At 36.0% G+C, this 22,263-nt stretch overlaps 1 protein-coding gene across 1 annotated transcript in view; it reads left to right on the top strand.

Moving 5' to 3' along the window:
* The window catches only part of LOC150107320 (regucalcin-like), a 29,495-nt gene extending 22,239 nt beyond the window's left edge, over nucleotides 1-7,256 (top strand). Inside the window, exons 4-5 of the mRNA XM_090391187.1 lie at nucleotides 3,352-3,498; nucleotides 6,522-7,256. Of these exons, the coding sequence (XP_090247313.1) occupies nucleotides 3,352-3,498; nucleotides 6,522-6,727 (353 nt within the window). The 3' untranslated portion in view covers nucleotides 6,728-7,256. The remainder of the gene's footprint in view (nucleotides 1-3,351; nucleotides 3,499-6,521) is intronic.
* Nucleotides 7,257-22,263: the final 15,007 nt, after the last annotated feature.

Below are 22,263 nucleotides of genomic sequence, written 5' to 3'. Positions count from 1 at the left end.
CCTTAGGAATACTCAGGTCATCTTCTCTATGATTAATGACTAATCCGGCCTCAACATCAAATTCTATGCAGATAGTATTCTGGAATGCAAATGGTCTCAACAACAAAATTTTGGAACTACAGGAACTTACAGATCATTTACAAATTGATATTCTCCTCATTAATGAGACTCGCCTATGTCCCTGCGATAATCCCAAACTCAGAAACTACTCGTTACTTAGAAATGACAGACGCAATGCTAGAGGTGGAGGCACTGCCATCTTTGTCAGAAGAAACATCCGCTATAATGAGATTAAGAAGACTAATACATCTAACCTCGAGGAGACAGGCATAGAAATTCATACCAACAATGCAGGCAGCTTAAAGATTTATTCTGTATACAACCCCCCCCCCTGGCAAACCACTTCTACCCTCTGATCTCTCTCAGCTGCTAGACACCAATGAAGCAATAATTATAGCAAGAGATCTCAATTCCAAGCATCCTTTATGGAACAGCAAGAGTTTTAACAACAACGGAAGGATCCTCTACAATTTTGCCTTGAAGAGAAATATTGTTATTGCAGGCCCGATCGAGCCAACACATTACGGAGTGATCGGCAGACCTGATGTTTTGGATATTGCTATATTTAACAACATTTCTCATCAATTCCAACTTCAAGTGGTTGACGAACTTAGCTCAGATCACAATCCAGTACTTTTAAGTTTAGGAGGGGAGCCTGAGCTCATTCCCAGTCAATCCCACACTAACTTTGCAAAATTCAAGGCTAAAATGAACACTATCATAGACTCAGTACCTACTATCTCTTCCCGTGAAGAAATTGACGTGGCAGTCAGCAATCTTGAATGTAAAATACACTCTGGCTTATCCGCAGCTTGTTCTATTTCCACCCCAGCTCAAGTAAACTTACTTCCTGAAGAAATCCTTGCTCTGATCAGGAACAAAAATAGACTCAGACGCCGCTATCACAACACGCTATCTCCGCAAGACCGTCAAGAACTAAATAGAACGTCCAACCTAGTCCGTTACGCATTAAAAGATCACAGGAACCAGCAATGGGAAAGAAAACTCTGTTCTCTCAAAACTGAAGATAAATCTCTGTGGAAGTTGACTAAAGCTCTCCGTACGGATCGCTCTAACATCCAGCCCATTCACGGAGAAAGAGGTCTTGTTTACAGAGATAATGAAAAAGCAGAAGCTTTCGCTGACGCTCTCCAACTTCAGTGCCATCCTAATTATGTACATGCAGATCTGGTCTTCATAGAGAAAATACACTGTCGAGTACGAACCGCGCTTCGGCAACCTTGTAGCATGAAAATATCTGTCCAACCTCACCTAAAGAGGTCTACTCAATCATTAGGAAGCTTAAAAACAAAAAAGCCACTGGTCCAGATGAAATTACCAACAAAACAATTAAAGCCATCCCACACAAAGCTGTCATGCATTTAGTAGCCATTATTAATGCAATGCTGAGATTAAATTATTTCCCCTCAAGATGGAAACAAGCTGACATATTCCTTATACTCAAGCCTGGTAAGGCACCTCAAATGCCACAGAACTATAGACCTATCAGTCTTTTATCATGCCTAGGAAAAATCGCAGAAAGAGTCATTCTCAACCGACTTAATGAGGAAGTGAATAAAAATAACATAATTCCGAAAGAACAATTTGGTTTCCGTACCAGACATAGCACTACACAGCAAATTCACAGACTGACTGAATTCATCACTACAGGCTTTAACTGGAAACAGCACACAGGAGCTATCTTTTTAGATGTTGCAAAAGCATTTGATAAGGTGTGGCACAAAGGTCTCATCTATAAATTAATTTCAGCCAACATCCCTCTTTACCTTACTAAAATTATTGACTCCTTTCTACAAGACCGTAAAATCCAGGTCAAGTTGCGTGGAATTCGATCCTCATTGAAAAAAATCACTGCTGGTGTCCCTCAAGGCTCGTTGCTCTCATCGTTGCTTTTTAACATCTTTGTTTCTGATGTTCCTAGCACATCACTAACCACTATAGCTAGTTATGCGGATGATATGGCAATTCTTAGCAGATTTCTCAGGCCACATATAGCTACGCAGTGCCTACAAACTGCAGCAACAAATTTGGAGGACTGGTTCAGGAAATGGAGAATATCTGTAAATGCCGATAAAAGCACTGCCATTCTCTTCACAAGAAGACAAGCATCTCACTTTGGAAAAGTTAAACTTTTTAACACAGCCATCCCATGGAGAACTAGCACCAAATATCTAGGCATTCAACTTGATAATCATTTAAACTTTAACTCCCACATAGTTTATGCATGCAAAAAAGCAAACTCTGCAATTGTGCAACTCTATTCTCTCCTCAATCGAAGAAGTCAAGTCAGCACTGAAAACAAACTACGGATCTATAAAACAATTATCAGACCATCGTTAACTTACGGATCACCGGCATGGGGTCACACTTCCCCCACCAACATCAAAAAGCTACAAGTTATTCAAAACAAGTGCCTCCGTATGATTTTTAACGCTCCGTGGTTTGTCAGAAATGCTCTCTTACACCGTGATGCCGATATTCCAGATATTCCCACGTTCCTCCATAACAGTGCTGCTGCTTATTTTGCCAAAGCAGCTGTTCATCCAAATCAACTCATTCAAGAGTCATCTAACTATGACGAACACGACGGGTAGAAACATAAGCCCGAAAGCAGCTCTGCTTATCGGTTCAGGTGCCTCCGTACAGCCCTAAATAGGATGAGCCAGGTGCTCGCTAATCTTTAATACAAGACTATTTCATAGCGACGAAGGGATCGGAGTCCATGGGACTGATATCCATCATGCCACATCAGTTATCAGTTATCACTCTGATATTCTAGGTCTAGCTACTCAGTGATGAGACCTCAAAAAAAGGTTGAAACCGGTCTGGGTAGTGACCTCTCCTTATAACGTAAAACAATACTACATCTCCTAAGAGCTGTGTGTTTTTACATTATGAGAAAATATCAAGAACAGTGAGGGAGCTTGCTCCACCTTTGCAACGAGTTGCCGTGGTGTGACACTACCAAGCGGTCACTTACGCTTGGATCCGCCGACAGTTCGTCGGCATGAAACGTTCAGATCGTAGTTGTCGATCTTAGTTTCGCTTACTGGCTGAAAAACAATAAGGGATTTTTATCCCCTTAACTTATCAACCTCGCCAGAAAAAAATAGCCGTTTGGCTTTTCATCTTAGTTATAATGACGTTGTAGAGTTTCATTAAAAGACTCCATTAACAAAATGCAATTGATATACATAGCATACAGTATAATTACGTACGGTTTGTTCGGAAGTACTTTATTTCTCTTTTTCTCTCTCTCTCTCTCTGCAGGTGAACCACGTGTCATAGTAGACTTCAATTCAAATCCTAATTACTCTAATTGTGGTTTGCCTGATGGAATGACTATTGACGTCGAAGGCCAATTATGGGTTGCTTGCTTTAATGGTGGTCGTGTCCTTCGCATTGATCCTAACACCGGTAAGTCGAGTATTATTCTTTTAATATTGTCCAATACGTTTTTAATTAATAGAAAAATTTAACTGTGTCAGCGGGGATGGATGACAAAGAAAACTGTAGCGGTGATTAAAAGAAAAATAAAATAAACACTTAGAAAGTCTAAATTTCGTTTTTAATTAGAATAAATGTATTAAAATAAATAAATGACCTCGCACGGCTTATTACCATGGAATATACTGAAACACTGTTCATTTAGAAGGATTTATAGCCGTTTGCATTTAGAATTCAGTCATTGCTTGTCAAGGCTGACGCTGCTACTGTATATCACGTAGAAAGAATGAAAGAGGTATGCATTGTGAAGTATTAAAAATAAATTACCATCAATGAACAGTATTGAGTCTCATAAGGGGGAGGAAATGAGACCGGTGATAAGAAGAGAAAATCTGGAAGGAAGAATCGCGCTGCGAAGAAACAGGACCACTAATTGATGTACTTCAAGCAGCGGTTCTGTTTCTAATGCACTTATCACTACAAAATCTGAATCTTAAAGCAAGTTGGCGCAACCATTTTTGTACGGTAGCCAGCTGTTAGATGTTGGTTATCGGACAAGAACTGGAAAGTCTATCATTCCAGCGGGAAAAAAAAAAAATAATAAAATAAAATAAAATGACTTAACTAAAATTACTCCCTCACTAAAATTACCCCTTCCCTTCCTATGTCCAGTAATATCGTAAGCACTACGATCATTGAACGAAATCTGATTTTCATTCTATCAGAAAGATGCATTGTCGTCATAAATGCAAATGGTAATCCAACGAAATACTAAAAACCCATGCAACAGTTCATGGTGTATTCTTAAACTTGTTACTGTATGTTCAATGTTCATCATAGCTGACGGAAAAGGCGGCTATTTGGCTACATGATGTATTTGCGTCAGTTTTGTGGTGGCTATACAATCGGATTTCGAGCAATGCCGAATCCTAAGAGTGTAATTTACTGGTGTCGTGTTATTTTTTAAAACTGCTCACATCAGAGATTTAAATAATCATTTTTCAGAATCACACACACACACACACACACACACACACACACACACACACACACACACACACACACACACACACACACACACACACACACACACACACACACACACATTCGAATTTATTTGTACATTTATTTTCCATTGTTAAAGAAAGTTCATTAACACCTAGGCTAAGAAAGCGGCGAGGGATCGATTGGTACGTCCACGTCATGTATTTCAAAATCCTTAAATCGTTGTAGCTGTTTTGCAGTCTTGCGACAGCAGTACCGTGCGGAAACTACTAAGCCATTAGCAATATCCTGTCATAAGGAAGGTAGCTTGAATTTTGCATTTCTTGTTCCTGAATCAAACTGATTTTCACAACGGAAATGAGAGATACAATCAAGAAATGTAATACTGCGTAGTATGTTTTACTGAAGAAGTATTGGTAATAGAAAACTGACTGTAGCCTTTCTGAGATGTTAACTTCGGTAACAAACCAAAAACATTTTTTTTTTTTAAATAAGCAATTCTTTTATTTCTTTCTTTAAAATGTTTAGGTTATTAGCGTTCTTTAAACTTACGAAGTTGAAAGAACATATGAAACAAGAAAAACGGAAAGAAGAATAGTAGCATATAACCTAAATACTAAATAATAATTGTTACATGCATTATGCTTTTCTTTCTTTCTTTTGAAATATTTGAAAAGTTGATGAAATGATTTGGGTTTGATGGAGATAAGCGAAAAGTGCGCAAGTTATTAAGCTTGATTATAGTCTTTATGCATTTTTTGCAGCTGCAAATAATTCATAACCGATAGCTTAATATGTTACCTGTAGAGCTATTGTGGAAGAGAAGTAATTTGTATCATAAGAGATTACAGAGAAAGTAGTAATCTCCCCCTTCTCAAGTATAAGAGTATCTTCTACGAAGACGTATGTTCTCAGTTTAGAAATCTCCGTTCTGTACAATATGCGTTGACATTTGATTCTTCTTTCATAGATATATGCTGTTATATATATATATATATATATATATATATATATATATATGTGAAGAATCTATAAACAACCACAAGGTAAGAACTGCTGTTCGTCATCGATCTGAATTTGTAATACCCCGTACGCAATAACATTAGATGAAAATCAGATGGAAAAGGTGCCACTAATATATGGCAGCATGGAACAGCAATAGCATGAAATCAGAGAAGAAACTGTGTTAGCTTATTGTGTGATGTTTTTTTTTTAGCCAATATGATTTTTCCATAGAGATGTCTTCTTGTGTGAGGGATACCTTCATGGCGCAGTCGAAACGTATTCTTCTTTGACAAGAGTGACGTTCAGTATCCTGCTAAGAATACGTGGAATATTTTCTAAACCTTTTCAACGGAGAATGATTTAGCAGGCCATAAACGGGTTTTCTTCCGGAAACTGTGCATGTCAGATATATGTACGATCCATGAGTGGACTTTGGTATACTTCGTTTTCACCACAGACACTGAAGTTGTTTACGCATTTTTCCCCTTTGTGGTTCTGCGTTAGTTGAATTTATGATCTAAGAAATCAAACCTGTAAGTCTCACGTATGTTAATTTTGTATCTTTGTGGGATGGGAAAAAAATGGAATTTTTTTGAGGAAAAAAAATCATTTCACGTCCGTATGAGAGCACCTAACTCTCACTATGACACCAGTGTATCTATCTCAATGCAAAAAGAATCTGCAACAATTGTCTAACGAAGAAACAACAGCGTGTTGTTCGTCATTGATTGCGAATCGCTTTGCCATTCAGATGATCCTTTCAGTGCTCAAAGGAGATGGAAATATTGGGTTCAGTGATTTCTGTGGAAATCACTGTATCGATTAACTAATCAATGAAATGAATTAGAAAAATAAATTTCTGAAGTTTAACTGTTCCTTATAATTTTAGTAAAATAGTTAACAGTGATCTATGAATTAATTAAAAGTATGTTTTTAAGAAAATGTAAGACTAACCAGTAATTTTCTTGCACATAACATTGCAGGAGAACTTCTTCAGACCGTTCATTTCCCAGTTCAGAAGATTACTTCGTGCTGCTTCGGTGGAAGAAATTACGATGAACTGTATGTGTCATCTGCATATCACGGATTAACCGAAGAACAGAAACAGAACCAACCTCTAGCAGGAGCTGTGTTTAAAGTTACTAACTTAGGAGTTAAAGGATTTCCTGCATATTCCTTTAACGGATAAGCAAAATTGCATCTTCCTTCAAAAGACCGTAAAAAGGGTTTTTTACCCTTCTAAATTTTCTTTTTTAATTTGGATTATGATGTCTTATTTCGATTTATTTTAGGTGCATTTCGCAATATGCTTATCACCTATTAGATTTGTTTCATTCATCTGTAAGAGTTTTTTTTTTTTTTTTTTCTAAACTATATAACACAAGATTTATTGAAACTGGGTTTTGGAGTCCTACGAAAATTTGTCAAGCCATTTCAGTTTACATTTTTCATTTGGGACATGTGCAGGGACTAAATTTGGACATTTTTATTGAAATAATTCGCCAAAATGCTGGGAAATATGAGCAATAATTATTTGGGTCTTAGGGGGATGAAATTTGGTATTTAGGATCACCAAAACACGTCAGTTTTGTGGATAATGAATGATAAATTTAGTCAACTTTTATTGTGTAATACATCTTTTTTAAGATTGTCATAATTCTTTCATTTTCTTGATAAGAATTAGAAGTCATAAATAATACAGATTATTTTGCCTCATATTTCATTTATTTTAATTTTCTTATCACCTACATTTTTAACAAGAATAGTTTCACAGAATTGAAAATATTACACCTACATTTAATATTGATATAATTATTAAAAACAGAATTTCATTTTTTTTACTCTTGAAATAGGGTATGTTTCAGACCACCCACATACTGATACGTATGTGGGTGGTCTGAAATGTTCTCGGCCTCGACCATAAATGGCAACACTATTGACAAGTTTTTTGTTTTTTTTTAAGTTGGTACATCTGTCCTAAGCATCCAGGTGAAATTACAAGACATTCTATCTAGTAGTTTTTTTATACAGCTGTCGGAAGTCAAAGTGTTGTCTGTATCCCTTCAAATGGATAAAATTGAGTATCGTTCGGTTATAAAATTCTTTGTAAAAGAAGGTTTAACGCCAAAAGAAATTCATTCGAAGTTCATAAAAGTTTATGGGCACTCTTCTCCTTCGTTTTCGACAATTAAGAAATGGGTTGCCGAGTTTAAACGCACCGTACAGCCTTGAAGATGATCCACGTAAAATATGTCCAAAACGTGTAACAACACCAGAAATCATTGATCAGTACATATGGTATTGGATGACAGGCTAGTCAAAGTGCGTGAAATTGCTGAGACTATAGGCATTTCAAAAGAACATGTAGGATATATTTTGCATGAAGAATTGCAAATGAAAAAGCTTTGCGGAAGATGGGTGCCGCGCTTGCTCACAGCAAATCAAAAACGTACTCGCATGAAAATCTCTGAACAGTGCTTGGAGCGTTTTAACAAGAATAAAACTGATTTTGTGCGTCGATTTATTACTATGGATGAGACTTGGATTCACCATTACACACCAGAATCCAAACAACACTCAAAACAGTGGACAGAAGCCGGTTGTTCAGCGCCAAAGAAGACAAGGTCATGGCATCGGTGTTTTGAGATGCTAAAGTTTATTAATTATGAAAAGTAAAACAATAACCGGGGAATATTATTCCCATCTTTTAACCAGACTAGACGAAAAAATTCGTGAGAAAAGACCCGGTTTGCAGAAGAAAAAAATCATCTTTCATCAGGACAATGCACCTGCGCACATCATAGGTGTTTTAGCAATGAAAAAATTAAGGGATCTCTACTATGAATTGTTGGAACATCCACCCTATTCCCCAGATTTGGCTTCTTCTGACTTCTATCTCTTCCCAAAACTAAACCTCTTCCTCGCTGGTCAGCGTGTTTCTTCGAATCAAGAGGTGATTGCAGCAGTAGAGGGATATTTTGCAGATCTTACTGAGAACCACTACAGGGACGGGATAATGGCGCTGGTGCATCGCTGGAATAAATGTATTAGTCTTAAGGGAGATTATGTTGAAAAATAAAAATAATTTTGAAATTATAAATTCGTTTTTTCGATGTTCACTTTCAATTGCTTGAATGTGCATGGTTTATTGGCATAGACCTTTCCTTTCAACATACCCTACAAGGAGAAGTCTTGGCCATATTGGTGGCCATATTGCTTCGAAGATTATGCGATCTTCGAAGAAGCTAGTTACAACTGACATGAACTTTTGGTCTATGTCAGTTGTAACCTCCAAAGGAATATGGCTACCAAGATCTCCAGATCTGTCCCCACAGACTTCTTCTTCTTGTGGGGCATGTTGAAAGGAAAGGTCTATGCCAATAAACCATGCACACTCAAGCAGTTGAAAGTGAACATCACCGCTGGAATTGACATCAGCCATGCTCAACTAATTGAGACATTCGCAAACATGGAGCGCCAGGTTGTCAGCTGTCTGCAGGAAGGAGGCGGCCACTTCCAGCATTTGTTATGATGCGATACGTTCTACATCTCTCAAGGTATGTACTACCAAAATTACATTTGCCTATCTTGTATATTATGTCTGTAATAAACGATAACTCGGGTCCCTCCTACGAATGAAACATCCTGTACATGGCCTATGTTGCTATATATGACAGACCCCCCTCTCTCTCTCTCTCTCTCTCTACAGTTCATCTTGCATCTATCAGTAAACATCCGAAGAACTTTACTGACTTCGAACGTATTATCATAGAGTATCAATGGCCTACATGTTCGTGACATTGTTAAAATCTCTACTTAAAATCAACTGTAATCAACATTATCAGATAAGAAATCACAGGAAGACTGGGAAGCTAACGGGAACAATGGTACTCGAAGGAAGAGTATACTGAAACCTCAGTAGTCCGATGTGGAGGCGATCAACCAGAAGTTTAAAGATTCTAGAAAAGTTTAAAATTTGTATGATACTAGATAAAGAACTAGAGTCTTGGTTTGTAGAGAAGAGTCGCTGTTATATAAGCCAAACGGGAATCATGACAGTCAAGAACGCAAGCAACACACTGGTGGAGAACATCAGAATTGTAGGGTTGAACTTTCATCCCTACAATTCTGATGTAAGTTCCTGATATGAAACAACGAATCACGTTATTCCCTCTTTTCGATTGAATGATGCGTGAGAGTAGACAGCGATCCCTAGGGTATGCCTTATGCCGACTGCATTATTTTAACGGCAAGGTTTAATTGGCGCAGATTATTTTCCAGAGCTGTTTCTCATTGTAACAGCTCTGTTGGAGCTTTCGTTTTAGTGCCCGGATGAACGCCGACAGCATCCGTTTTTCCAGGATGATTACATATTATCCTTTTGAATAATTAATTATATTATATATTAAAATGATTATATAGTTCTTCCTGTTTTCAATCAGTTTTACATAGAAACTCAGGTCTCTTTTAATACAATAAATGCCATGCAGGGCCGTACTTATGCAGGAGCACGGGGCTGTAGCTGGTGGGACCCAACATTAGGGCAAATTTAAAGGCCCCGCCCACCTCGGTAAAAATGTAAGTTTGGCCCAATCACCATGTCATACCGCAAGTATACTCAGTGGTAGCTAGGGTGGGGGTGTGGGGTGGGGTGCGGAGGGGGAAGTCCGCCCCGGGCAGCACTTTGAACCTTTTTGAACTTTTGCAGTTAATTCTAAAATACAGTCTCGAGAACTCAGTTCAAATATTGTAATACTACTGCGAATTTCCTCACAATTGCTGTAAGTGTTGCTAGTTGTGAGAGGAGTTTTTCTAAATAAAATTTGATTAAGAATTACCTACATTACTATGAAATAGACTTCGATAATGTCATCGACGATTTTGCTAACAGAAAAGCAAGAAAAATAACATTTTAGAATGTTGAAATAAAGTTTTACTTCAGAACTAAACATGGTGTTTTAATTTATTTCATTATACGTCGTTTTGACTTTTTGTAGTATTTTTGGTGTGTATTGAGAGGGGCGACAAACTCAGAGACCGCCCCGGGCGGCAATAGCTCTAGCTACGCCACTGAGTATACTCGTATATGACAATGCTGTTTGAGCAAATGATGTGGGAAATCGTGTTTGTGTTCAGAGCCCTGCTCGGAACCCAAACACCTTTTGGCAAACAGGAGTATCATGTGCAGATGACCAGATCGTAATTTCAATAATGATAAATTGTCTGGTGGTCGTATTGAAGGAAGAATTATCCGAAACAACTAACTCATTATCAAACCTGGTGGCGATGTCGAGTAGAAGAGTAGAAATTGTAATAATGGAGAGAGAAAGGCCACACGTCACAATGCTATCTCCATTGATATTTCGCCGTGGTTTAAATCTTAACATTTCAGGAGGCTATACAATAAAGTTTCATTGATAATTGTACCCTCCGGAAGAACATCAGTATAGTTTTGCATGTGTTTTCCCAGGCACGATGATCTCTTGTTAAGTGGTCAGACCATTAAGCAAACAGTAAACTATTTCTAAAAGAAGCAATAATAAACTTCATTTTATCGAAAAATAGAAGCCATTATGCATTTCTCATATTGATACATGATGTTTTTTTTTAATCTCTTAAGAATCAAAATTTTCAATCAGCTCTGCTTTATTAAATGTCATTCTGATCTTGTATGTAAAACGATATATGCGGAAAGTGATTAAACTGTTTTATGGATGGGGGGGGGGAATGAAAGCCGTATGTCATTTGGGGAAAATACCTGTATAGGTCTGTATTGCTGTTCTCCAGCAATTTAGCATCTCGTATTCTGTTGGTGCCACTGATTCCAGATATGATACGGTAGGCCTAGAATGCTGATTTTCAGGAGCTGTCGCCATTTGCAAAGGCAAGTTACTCACTTCACTGTCAGACCTTAGAGATTGCATTTGGAAATGATGCAGGCTGCTATACAGCAATCGATCCCATAAGTTTTTCCAACCAAAAGGAGTCATTCGGTATCGACGACTCCTTTTGGTTGGAAAAAGCTGGGATCAAATTCCGTCTGTGATGCGGAGAACCTTTATAAATCAATCTCTTGTAAAGATGACAGGATTTTGATGCCCAAAAATGGAATTTTTATTCCTGTAAATCAGGTAGACCGCCAAAAGAACAAGAAAGACACACGCAATTAATCGATATAATACACTCGCCTTGGTTGTTTCGGCCGCTACTCAAAACTATCCAACCCAACTCGTTCCTAACAGAACGCGAATTGTAATTGTGTAAGTTTTTAACATTAAAGACTTAGTGGGAAAAACTGAAAAGACATCTTATTTAACGAAGAAAGCTGAATCAATCAATGTGTGGTGTCTTATAGACCTTAACTTCAGAGTACATTTAAGAAGTAAAAGAGCCAGGTCCTGATAAAGAAGATATCACATCGACAGTTCTTAGCGAAGAAATCAATATGCGTCCTTAACGAATAAAGAGTTAATAAAAAGGTAAGAATGCTAACATTATAGTTATGCTAAAGTTTAGCTAGTCAAAAGTCATGGGAATGAATTGGTAGAAACAGAAAAGACAAATCATGATGGAACAAAATGTTCTGAAGCAGAGCTATAGAAAAGAAGCTTAGAAATATAAGAAAGGTAGTGTAAAAGGAATGAGAAATAATAATGATGATATGACGATAATGATATTCTGAATGCGTCTAGCAATTACTTTAAAAGATTATGGAACCAACCAACTAACGTACGGCTACAAGTAAGCATAGATATATCCCCCAGCGAACGGACGTTAAACCATCAGACTGAAATTTAAAGACTTAGGAGTAAAGTAACGTAGGCAAGGCTGAGTATGGCTTCACACCCGTTAAAGGAAAAGATAAGCCTCTTGGCATCCATAAGTATCACTAGGTAGTAGATGAGGTGGTAAATCTGCCCCTCATCGGCCACGAAAAAAATCAGATCTAAAGCAGGTCTGACGACCAACAGCAGAAGACAATGCTAATATATCTGTCGTAATTGGTAATACTTCGGTTACGCTCAACTCTAACATCTAAGAGTAATTACATCTGTGCGTAATTATTAATCTAAGAGACACCCCAAGTAGCTTCATGAGAGATCCTTCCTCTTTTATTAAAATTCACCCAAGTGGGATCAAACTTACCAGAGTAGAACCGTCAAACCTTACTCTGGCAACCAATGGAGAACGTGGCACATGCCCTCCCCACTCCCTCCCATAATAAACAAATTTAATCCAGACTTACCGGGGACTTTTCTCTTCTTTGATCGAACTGGAAATGTTCGGCATATTTACTTGGAGTGCTTCGTTAATAACAAACTGGTCTATTCGACTCTGGAAATTACAACTATGATGTAATCTGCGGACTTCTTCTCACAAAAGAAGAATTCCTCAACCATGTTCACGCACAAACAAGAATCATCTGTCTGCAAAGATCTTCATCGCTGTTAAAACAGCAATACACAACTTTTACTGTCGACATACTACATCTTCACTGAGAGAGAGAGAGGCAGCTGATTATTGTCTTGGAGTCTTCAAAGAGAAGATGTCTTTGCACGAACATCATTACAACAGTGAAATCATTGACCTCTTTCACCAAGAATGCACTGAAAGAAATCAATTCCTGACTGAGCAAGACAACAGGATCGCAATCCACTTTGCAACTTAGTGTCAACAGTACACTAAAAGTAGAGGGGAAAAGGTTTTTCAGCATAATAGTCTGGAATCATGCAAAAGAAATGAACAATGAACCTAAAATTGATTTGATTTTGATTTTTCTTGAATTTCCTAACTATTATAGACAGCAATTAATATCTATGTAAACTCCTCACTGTGTGAATACGGAATAATCTCTGTAAGGTAATAGCAATTGATCTTTATATATACGATAGTTAATTTAATAGTAATAATAAAAATATCAAGGGTGTGTGTGTGTGTGTAGTATAATGAGGACATCGGAAAAAAGAAATATTCGCATTCTACAAAGAAATCTCCCAAGTTAAAAATAAAGGAATAACTTGGAATCCTTGTCACGTATACATCTAATAACATGTGCTCATTTAACTTTAAAATGAATTGATTTCTAAATTAAGAATATTAGTAAACGAAATGCATCTTGAAATAACCTAGATTTAGTATTAAACATTGTTCATTAGACAGTTCAAATATACAGTAATTATTTGGTATTCTTCATTGTATAAATGTGAAAATGTTTATACTATACTATATTAACACTTTACAATATAAATGAAATATATTCTCTGTTGATTTAATAATATAAAATAAACTTCTATACTTATAAGAATCCCGACATACACAGGAATTCCTGGTTCTAGGATTTGTGTCGATACGATTCTGTACACGATTTGAATGATCAGGCCTTGAGCAGTGAAATTAAAACCATGCGCATCCCATTTGAGATTAATAAAGACTCATTCACAAAGTCCTGAAAACGTGCTAGATGTAGTTAAATATTTTTGGGAGAGCGAAGAAGAGGACGATAGAATGTCAAAGAAAAGATTGAAAAATGAAGTGAACATATAAAACAAAATAGTTAGTTTAATAAGGATAAACTATTTCCTATGTTTATATTAATGAAATTTCTAACGTATGACTTATTGTTATTATTGTTGTGGTTATTTAAAGATAGGACAATAAAAATGTACATTTTATTTTATAAGCAACAGCCAAATAATGTTTCAAAACTAATGGCGGCACTTGTCAGCCGTCTCGTCATCGATGTCATTTATAATTAGTTACAGTTTTGGGCAGCTGTTTCTGATTGGCTACCTGTGGAGATTGAACTGCTCCCTCAGTTTTCATAAGTTACATAGAGTTAAATAACAACAACAATAACATTTATTGTTATTGTTGTTGTTATTTCTATATTCAGTTAACTGAAATGGCATCTTTGAGTTATTATTATTATTAGTAGTAGTAGTAGTAGTAATATTTGGAAATTTAAACAAAAATTGGTGGTTGTTTTCTAGTTTTCAAATGAGGCAAATTGTTATTAAAATAAACTTATAAAATAACAAAAACATGCATTTATAAAGTTCCTTATCTTTTTAAACTGTCATAACATATATTATGCCAAAAATTAAAGAAAAGAAATCCGAAATCAGCACTTTTTTTTTTTTTAAGTACATATTAAGATTTAAACCTTCACCGATTGGGATATTAGGAAAAAGATAAGTTGGCTTACATCCCTAATTCATCTTTTATGCAATAAGATTTCTAATTTTGTTTTTTTAACCTGTGATTACAGGGGGGGGGGAGAAAAAAGAAAACGATACCAGATCAGTGGACTGTATTATGAATTAGCGTTAACTGTTTGTTCTCCTACTCGTTTTAACATCTTGTTGGAAAATCCTGCCATCTTCGTATCATACCGATTAACTGAAAATTCGTTATGAAAGTTATTCGCGTTCAACACAGGATTCAAACGGAGGTCCCTTTTCGAACAGAGGGCAATTTTACATATTCTGTACGTGCGACCTGAACGAATGTTTTGAATTACATCCGTGTCAGCAGACTGAGCCAAGGAGAAGGTCACTCTGCTTTCAGCTCACTCCCAATAAGCTTAAATTAATAACTACTGACTAGCATCCATTTTCCTTCGTCAAATGAAATGGGTATGCAAAGGAGAAAATTTTCGCAGAGAAAAGTTTATTTCCTTTGTTTATTTATTTTAGATTATATTGTGTTTTTTTTTTAAGTTTTAACTTTTAATATTTTAGATTTTATTTTATTAATATACATATTTAGTTTTACTAAATATGTATATTTATTTTTATTTAGTTTTATAAAGCCTGTGTAGCTCAGTGGAAGAGCCTGTGTAGCTCAGTGGATGTGGCGTTTGCCAACCACGGCGCTTGGCCGCACGAAGGAAGACTTGGTTTCGAGTCTAGTCGGCGACTAGAGGAAATTTTTCTAAACCTTTTTTCGACCGGTTCCCGAGTTAGTTGATCTCTGGCACGGGCAAGCAGGTTTTTTCTCCCGGAAACTCGGGTTTTTCGTCCTGTAAACACAAGAAAATCGACCGTAGAACCCACATTATTTCAGACATTAAATATATTGTGTTAGGGTTAGGGACCACGAGATGGCGGCACATTTGAGCCGTCTCTCTTCACTGAGTACCGCTTAATTAGTGATAGCCTTGGGCCATCTATCTCTGATTGGTACCAGTGGAGATTGAACTGCCCACTCAGTCTCCAAAAGTTAGATAGGGCTAAATGGCCTCGCCTACTCCCCGTATACGGGAATAAAAAGGCGTTTGGTGATTTTTTTTTTTTTTTTGATATTTAGTTTTACTTCTGTACCTTGTCTCAATCCTCTTCTGTTAAATTTTAAAAAAAATAAAATTTTGGAATTTGATACACTTATATTGTCATCAATTTATATAAAAAAAACAGTGTTAGTTAAGTTAATTCAGTTCATTCAAAGTAATCTTATTCGCTCGATAAACATTTTTTTCTATCCATTCTTCTTACGTGATGGATGTATAAATAACAACAAAAGTGCATGGGAAAGTGTATTATTTTATACTAGTAATGCTCATTAATTAAGTGATAATGTATTTTATTTTCACCATGAGTTTGATACATATTCATACATCATGGTAGTTATGAATATTAAAATATGAAACAATCACTGTAATTTTCTAAAATAAAAAAAAAAAATTAAATGTGCTTCCTTTTTTTTATTCAATTTAGCAGGTAGTTAACGGACAATAAGAAAACTTCATTCTTCGTGCGTCACAAATTTGCAGTAAGTTTCTGTTATATCTGCCTATTATGCATGTACTGAAGAGACCATTTCTTCATGTTTAGTGGGAGGAAAAAACCCTGCTACCACCATCTGAGACTAACTCAGCCTTAGTTGAAAGCCCTCTAGAAAGTGATTCTTCCGTCCTTGATGGGATTCGAACAAAGTTCTTCCAACCAAGGGGGTGCTTGTCGACCTTTCCAGTACACCACGTAGGCTCTCTTTGGTTTTGTAGTGCAGTGTCTTCTGATGCTTTTCTTTGAAACATCGGTTTTTGTAAGAAAACATACTTCCTTACAGTGGTTGCCAGGCAATGATGACAATCAGTTTTCCATCTTATCCTCTGTTTCCGTCTCGATCTCCACTTTTATCCCAGTATCCATTCGGCGAAAACCTAAAGAGAAAAAAAGAATTCCCGATTATTCAACCGGATCCCCTCAGATGGAGATTACCCATACGGAAGGACACCAATACAAAACAGTCAGTGCACCGTTTCCTCCCCTTCCTAACGGGCAAATATCTGCCGCACTCGTGTCCCCATCACACATCTTCAGGATCCAGTTATTCTACCTCATTTTTCGCTCGCCAGCCTTACGCCACCCCAATCACTACGCCCTTGATGAGCTTTCCTGCGTGATGGATGTGCCAGGTTTCCACTGCGCAACTCCCTGTGTAGAAATAATGGTGTGCTTCCTCCAAATCCTCCTCGCATTCATTACTCTCTACAGCAGTGTGCCGCTTAGTTAAAATCAAATACATTCATCGCTAATCTCCAATCCTAAAATACTTACGTGACGCCAACACATATGAAAATGAAAATCTGAGTCCCGGATTGGTAATTCAAAATCCTATTTATTCGATCGAAATCTTCTTTAGTCTAATCGTTGACATCTCTTAGGCATATATGAATATGATTAAGTGGTAATCTGATGATAGGACTTGAAAGTTGGCTCTCTTACAAGCAGAATTGCACTCTGATAAGTGCAATTCTGCTTGTAACTTCCACAGATTACTGTACACTGAATGATGCAATAATCAAAAAGAAAAAAATGGACAATGAAAAAGAAAACTACTATTTCCACAAATCGTTTGATAACTCAATCGTACTGCAGTATTATATTCAACAATGCACCAATATACTTTACTTTACTTTACAATATACTTTACCCGCCCTAGCAGAGGTTGCCTAGAACCAGGCTTTAAAAAACTTCATAACTGCAAATAAGGTTGTTTTCTTTTTCCTCTTTTTTTTTTAATAATAAAAAGACAAACATAAACTCCAGCAGTTTATAATGATTCTCCTTCAAGGTATACATTTTTGGTCGTTTTTATAGATAGAAATACACTTTTATTAATACAGACCAGTATTTTACAAATAAACATTTATTAAAACCTACCAGTTTCGCCAGCAAACTGTCTGGCTTTTTCAAGGTATTACGGAGATATGAAAGTAAATGCAAATTAAAAGGAACATAAAAAACGTTGTAAACCAAACTAGTATCTATGGTTACACGTTTCGCGTGACAAAGATGGCTTATTGTTCTTATTCATTATCACGCATGCGTGTTTGTTGTAGACTTGTAATGTGATTACTGGCTAGCTGTAGTTCAGATTGATTGAGAGAGAGGATCAAGTTTTTCCACGAACTGTTGAGAATTATACAATGACAACCCCAGACAAGAAGAATCCCACCGTCAGCACGTTTCTACTGTAGTGATACCTTTCATCAAGTCAATTTCTTATCAAATAGCAAGAATACTAAGAGCCAACAACATCAGAGTGGTCTTCAAACCAACCACCAACATCAGACAAGTTTTAGGATCTCCAAAAGATAAAGTTCCGTTCTACAAATATCCAGGAGTATATCACATTCCCTGCTCCTGTGGTCTTGCCTACATTGGACAAACTTCACGAAGTTTAGAAATTAGACAAAAAGAACATGTTGGTGATGTAAACCACAACAGAAGCATTTCTTCCGGCTTAGCACATCATTTCTGCACGTCTAACCACACGATAGATTGGCAAAACAGCTCCATGTCATATCTCGATGACGACTACAGGCATCGTGTATTTAAGGAAGCCACAATAGTACTAATAACCGGCGGAAACCTCAACAGAAATCAGGGTATAATTCTCAACAGTTCGTGGAAAAACTTGATCCTCTCTCTCAATCAATCTGAACTACAGCTAGCCAGTAATCACATTACAAGTCTACAACAAACACGCATGCGTGATAATGAATAAGAACAATAAGCCATCTTTGTCACGCGAAACGTGTAACCATAGATACTAGTTTGGTTTACAACGTTTTTTATGTTCCTCTTAATTTGCATTTACTTTCATATCTCCGTAATACCTTGAAAAAGCCAGACAGTTTGCTGGCGAAACTGGTAGGTTTTAATAAATGTTTATTTGTAAAATACTGGTCTGTATTAATAAAAGTGTATTTCTAATGATTCTCCTTTTTACTGAATATCTCAGACTGACTTTTTTTTTCTTTTACATTTTTTTTAAATGACGAATCCCAGATGTTTATGGTAATCCTATACAGAAGAGGTTCTTCAACACATATACTGCATTAGCACTCTGGATGGGCAAACATTTGAGGGGGGGGGAAAGAAAAGAAAAAAGAAAGAAAGAAAGAAACTTGTTAACATTATATTTCAAGACTTGTCTATTGTGTACATTGTGCTCTTTAGAAAATAGCTAAGAGATGAGGATATTCCAAAGAACAGCAGTAGGAGGAATGAATGAGGTGCAAAAAAATGATTCCCAGATTTCGAAGTTGAACTATGAAGAAATATCGAATGGTAGTAACACGTTTTAACAGATTTAGAAGAGAGAATGGAGAAATTATGCCTGCAAATTCTGAACAGTGACTATGGAAATGTTTTCAGAAAATGCAAACAAACAGAAAGCGGACATCTGTGTGAAAAACAGATGAATAAATTGGTGAGAGAGAGAGAGAATCATTAATCAGTACCTAATAGCCCTCTTCTGCACCGATTTGTGTTTTTAGGATATCTTTGGGATACCACTCCCAAAATTAAAACAATATTCAAAGGTCAAATGGATTTGTGACTTGTGTACAAAAAATAGTTGTTCAGAGATAAATGCTGCATTGAGAAATAATAAAAAAAAAAAACTAATTTTTTGGATGTTAGAATATGATATTTATAATATGTTTATGTCAAAAGAGATTCTAGATTAAAGTAATTCCAAGTAGAGAATCTGATCATGTCCAGCAGATTTCTGAGTTTCTTCTATTTTTCTGTTTTCGAGACTCGAGACGTTGTTGTTCCAAGTGATAATAATGGGCATTCCCGAGACTATACATTTTCACTAATGGAAATTATTTTTTAAATATATTTATTATTTTTTAGAAATGTGGCAAAAACTGCTATTTGAATGGCATGATAAGGGAGAATAAATTTTCATCTGAGTTTTCACGTCCAAATTTCTGCATTCGGCTTCATCGGTCGAATAAATAAGGTTTTCTTTCTTTCTTCCTCCCCCCCCCGCCCTAAAGTTCTTTCATTTTGTAAGTTTACAGTCAATTGATGAACGTTTTTTTTTGGTATACGAACTAATACTAAATAATTTTTTTACGTTATCTGAATGCACAATAATGATAAAATATATTTTTTCTCAATACTGATCCATTCAACCAAAGACAAGCGATAATCCAATTCCGTTAATTTTTTTTTAAGTTTGAATATTTGCTGTTTTGTTTTTCATATAAAAATTAGTTTTAAGATATCCGACTGGTTCTTTGGTAATACATATTTCTTCTTTGCAATTACGAGTAAGTATAAAGGAATATTGGTAGTTGTTCGAACTACTAATTTTATTACAAAAGTGTAATAAACGTGTATTACTTGTTGCTGTTTCGTTACCCTTGATTTATAGTCATATAATAATATTGTATTATATTTAAGAGAAACACAGATCAACGTATAAATAACGATTGCAGTCATTGAAATAGTTTCATTAATTCGAATGAAAATGCTAACAATCATCTATAATTTATATGATACAATAATCATTTTTTTAAAATAAAAATTGTAATAAATTAGACACTTTTTTCTGTTTCGTATTTGTAAATTTAAATTTATGAAAGTTCTCGATTTCCGAAATGTTATCTCCGAATGCTAGGCATGAAAGATTAGAAAAATTCGGGGGACAGAAACCCTAAGTACAACCGAAAACTGCCGCCATCACGTGACTCTATATCCAAACATTAGCATTTATTGTGGTCTGTAATGAAGCAAACATTGAGATGAAGGTTTGAAAATTCCAGTTTCTGGAAGGAGAATACCCTGCTTGCCTGTGCTAATAACTAATAACTTGCTAAAGAAAGGCCTAGAAAACTTTCCTTAAGAATTTTTCTTTTCTTTTTTTTTATTAGTTTATGGAAAGTTATTTTACAGAAATTTGCTTTTCACTATGTCATAATGCTGAAAGAGAGTGCAAAATTTTATATCTAATCTGAGAAAGAAAGTGGAACATTTCTCTTGCTTTCCTTCCATTGGTTTGGACAGAGTACCGCCAAGAACAGAGCCGTCGCCAGATTAGATCCCACCCTTAGGCAAACAATTAAATATCGTCCCTGATGGTTTATAAGACAAAAATACAAGAAAATCTCCAATTGCTATTTTGTTTTTATTACAAGACAAACATTAATGTAAAACGATTACATAATAATATTAATTAAATGTTTGCACTATGAGGATAACGCACAATGAAACTGTTTATAAGCTCTTCTAAATTTAAATTATAATCAATGTCCGCCTCTATCAATATAGTTGCTAGACCAACCAATCTATCTTGGGTCATTGCTGTTCGCAAATAATGTTTAATCAGTTTAAGCTTGGAAAAACTTCTTTCCGCACTTGCTAAGCTAACAGGAATTGTTAGCGTAGAGACGGCGCCTACCGCAATATGGCTGAACGAGCGCCCTTATTAAGCCGCGCCGTGAGGCAGGCTGCCTCTATGTTACACCCTGTCGACGGCCGAGAATAACGTAATCCATCAGAATCGAATATACTTAAATAATAAACAAACAGATTTTTATCGTTCCAATGATAGACTTTCTACTGTGCTGTGAAGTTTTATCACAGACCTTGAAATGGTTATTTATCCTAAAATTAATTCTGCCATCATTTCTCATAAACAAATGATAATAATTAGTTGTTGACTTTTATTTCATCATTAACTACGATAAAAAAGGACACTCGTTTTTTTTTGTTTAATTATTTTTTTTAATTATTGGTTTTTAAGTTTGCGTCTTCTATCTGAAGTTAGTTTTTCAATATATTTTCACTTAATGGGATATGCATTTATTGTTATATTTCTAAACGATCTTTTTTAAATTTTTAAATAGATATAATTAAAAAATAAATCCTCTAACTACTCTTTATTCCACTGAGATACAGATGGCATGTAATGAATATTTTAACGATTATTTATTTAAATTAAGTCAGGAAAATTTAATTTTCCGGGGAGAATTTGATTAACATTCCTTATGTTGGATTTGAAGATAACGTAATGGCTTTCAAATGCAGTAGCTCCAGGGAACAAGACTTTACTTTTACACATTATTTCCTATGAGCTAATGATGTTACAATAAACACAAAGCAAAATTCCAAGTTTCTTTACAGGGGAAAAGAATACATAAGGGGGGGGGGAATGGAAAATGTCATCGTCATGGTATGTTACGCTTTCGATGTTAAGGGCGTAACCACTAGGCTAATCGCGCGGACACATTGAAAATGTGCTCCAGAAAAAAATAAATAAATAAAAAATATAAAAAAATTAGTATATAAGCAGTATTAGAGTTGAAGATCACCTCAGGTGCTTATTGTCGTGGTTCATGGAGTACGTAACCACTGAATGATTGATTTACGACAGACAAGATGAGGGTCCTGTTTCTATGACTACATTAGTTCACAGAATTAA

The sequence above is a fragment of the Typopeltis vanoorti genome, chromosome 4 (genome assembly GCF_054136105.1).
Source record: "Typopeltis vanoorti isolate ZY-2024b chromosome 4, IOZ_Tvanoo_1.0, whole genome shotgun sequence".
Taxonomy (NCBI): Eukaryota; Metazoa; Arthropoda; class Arachnida; order Uropygi; family Thelyphonidae; genus Typopeltis; species Typopeltis vanoorti.
This window is presented reverse-complemented; position numbering and strand designations above follow the sequence as displayed.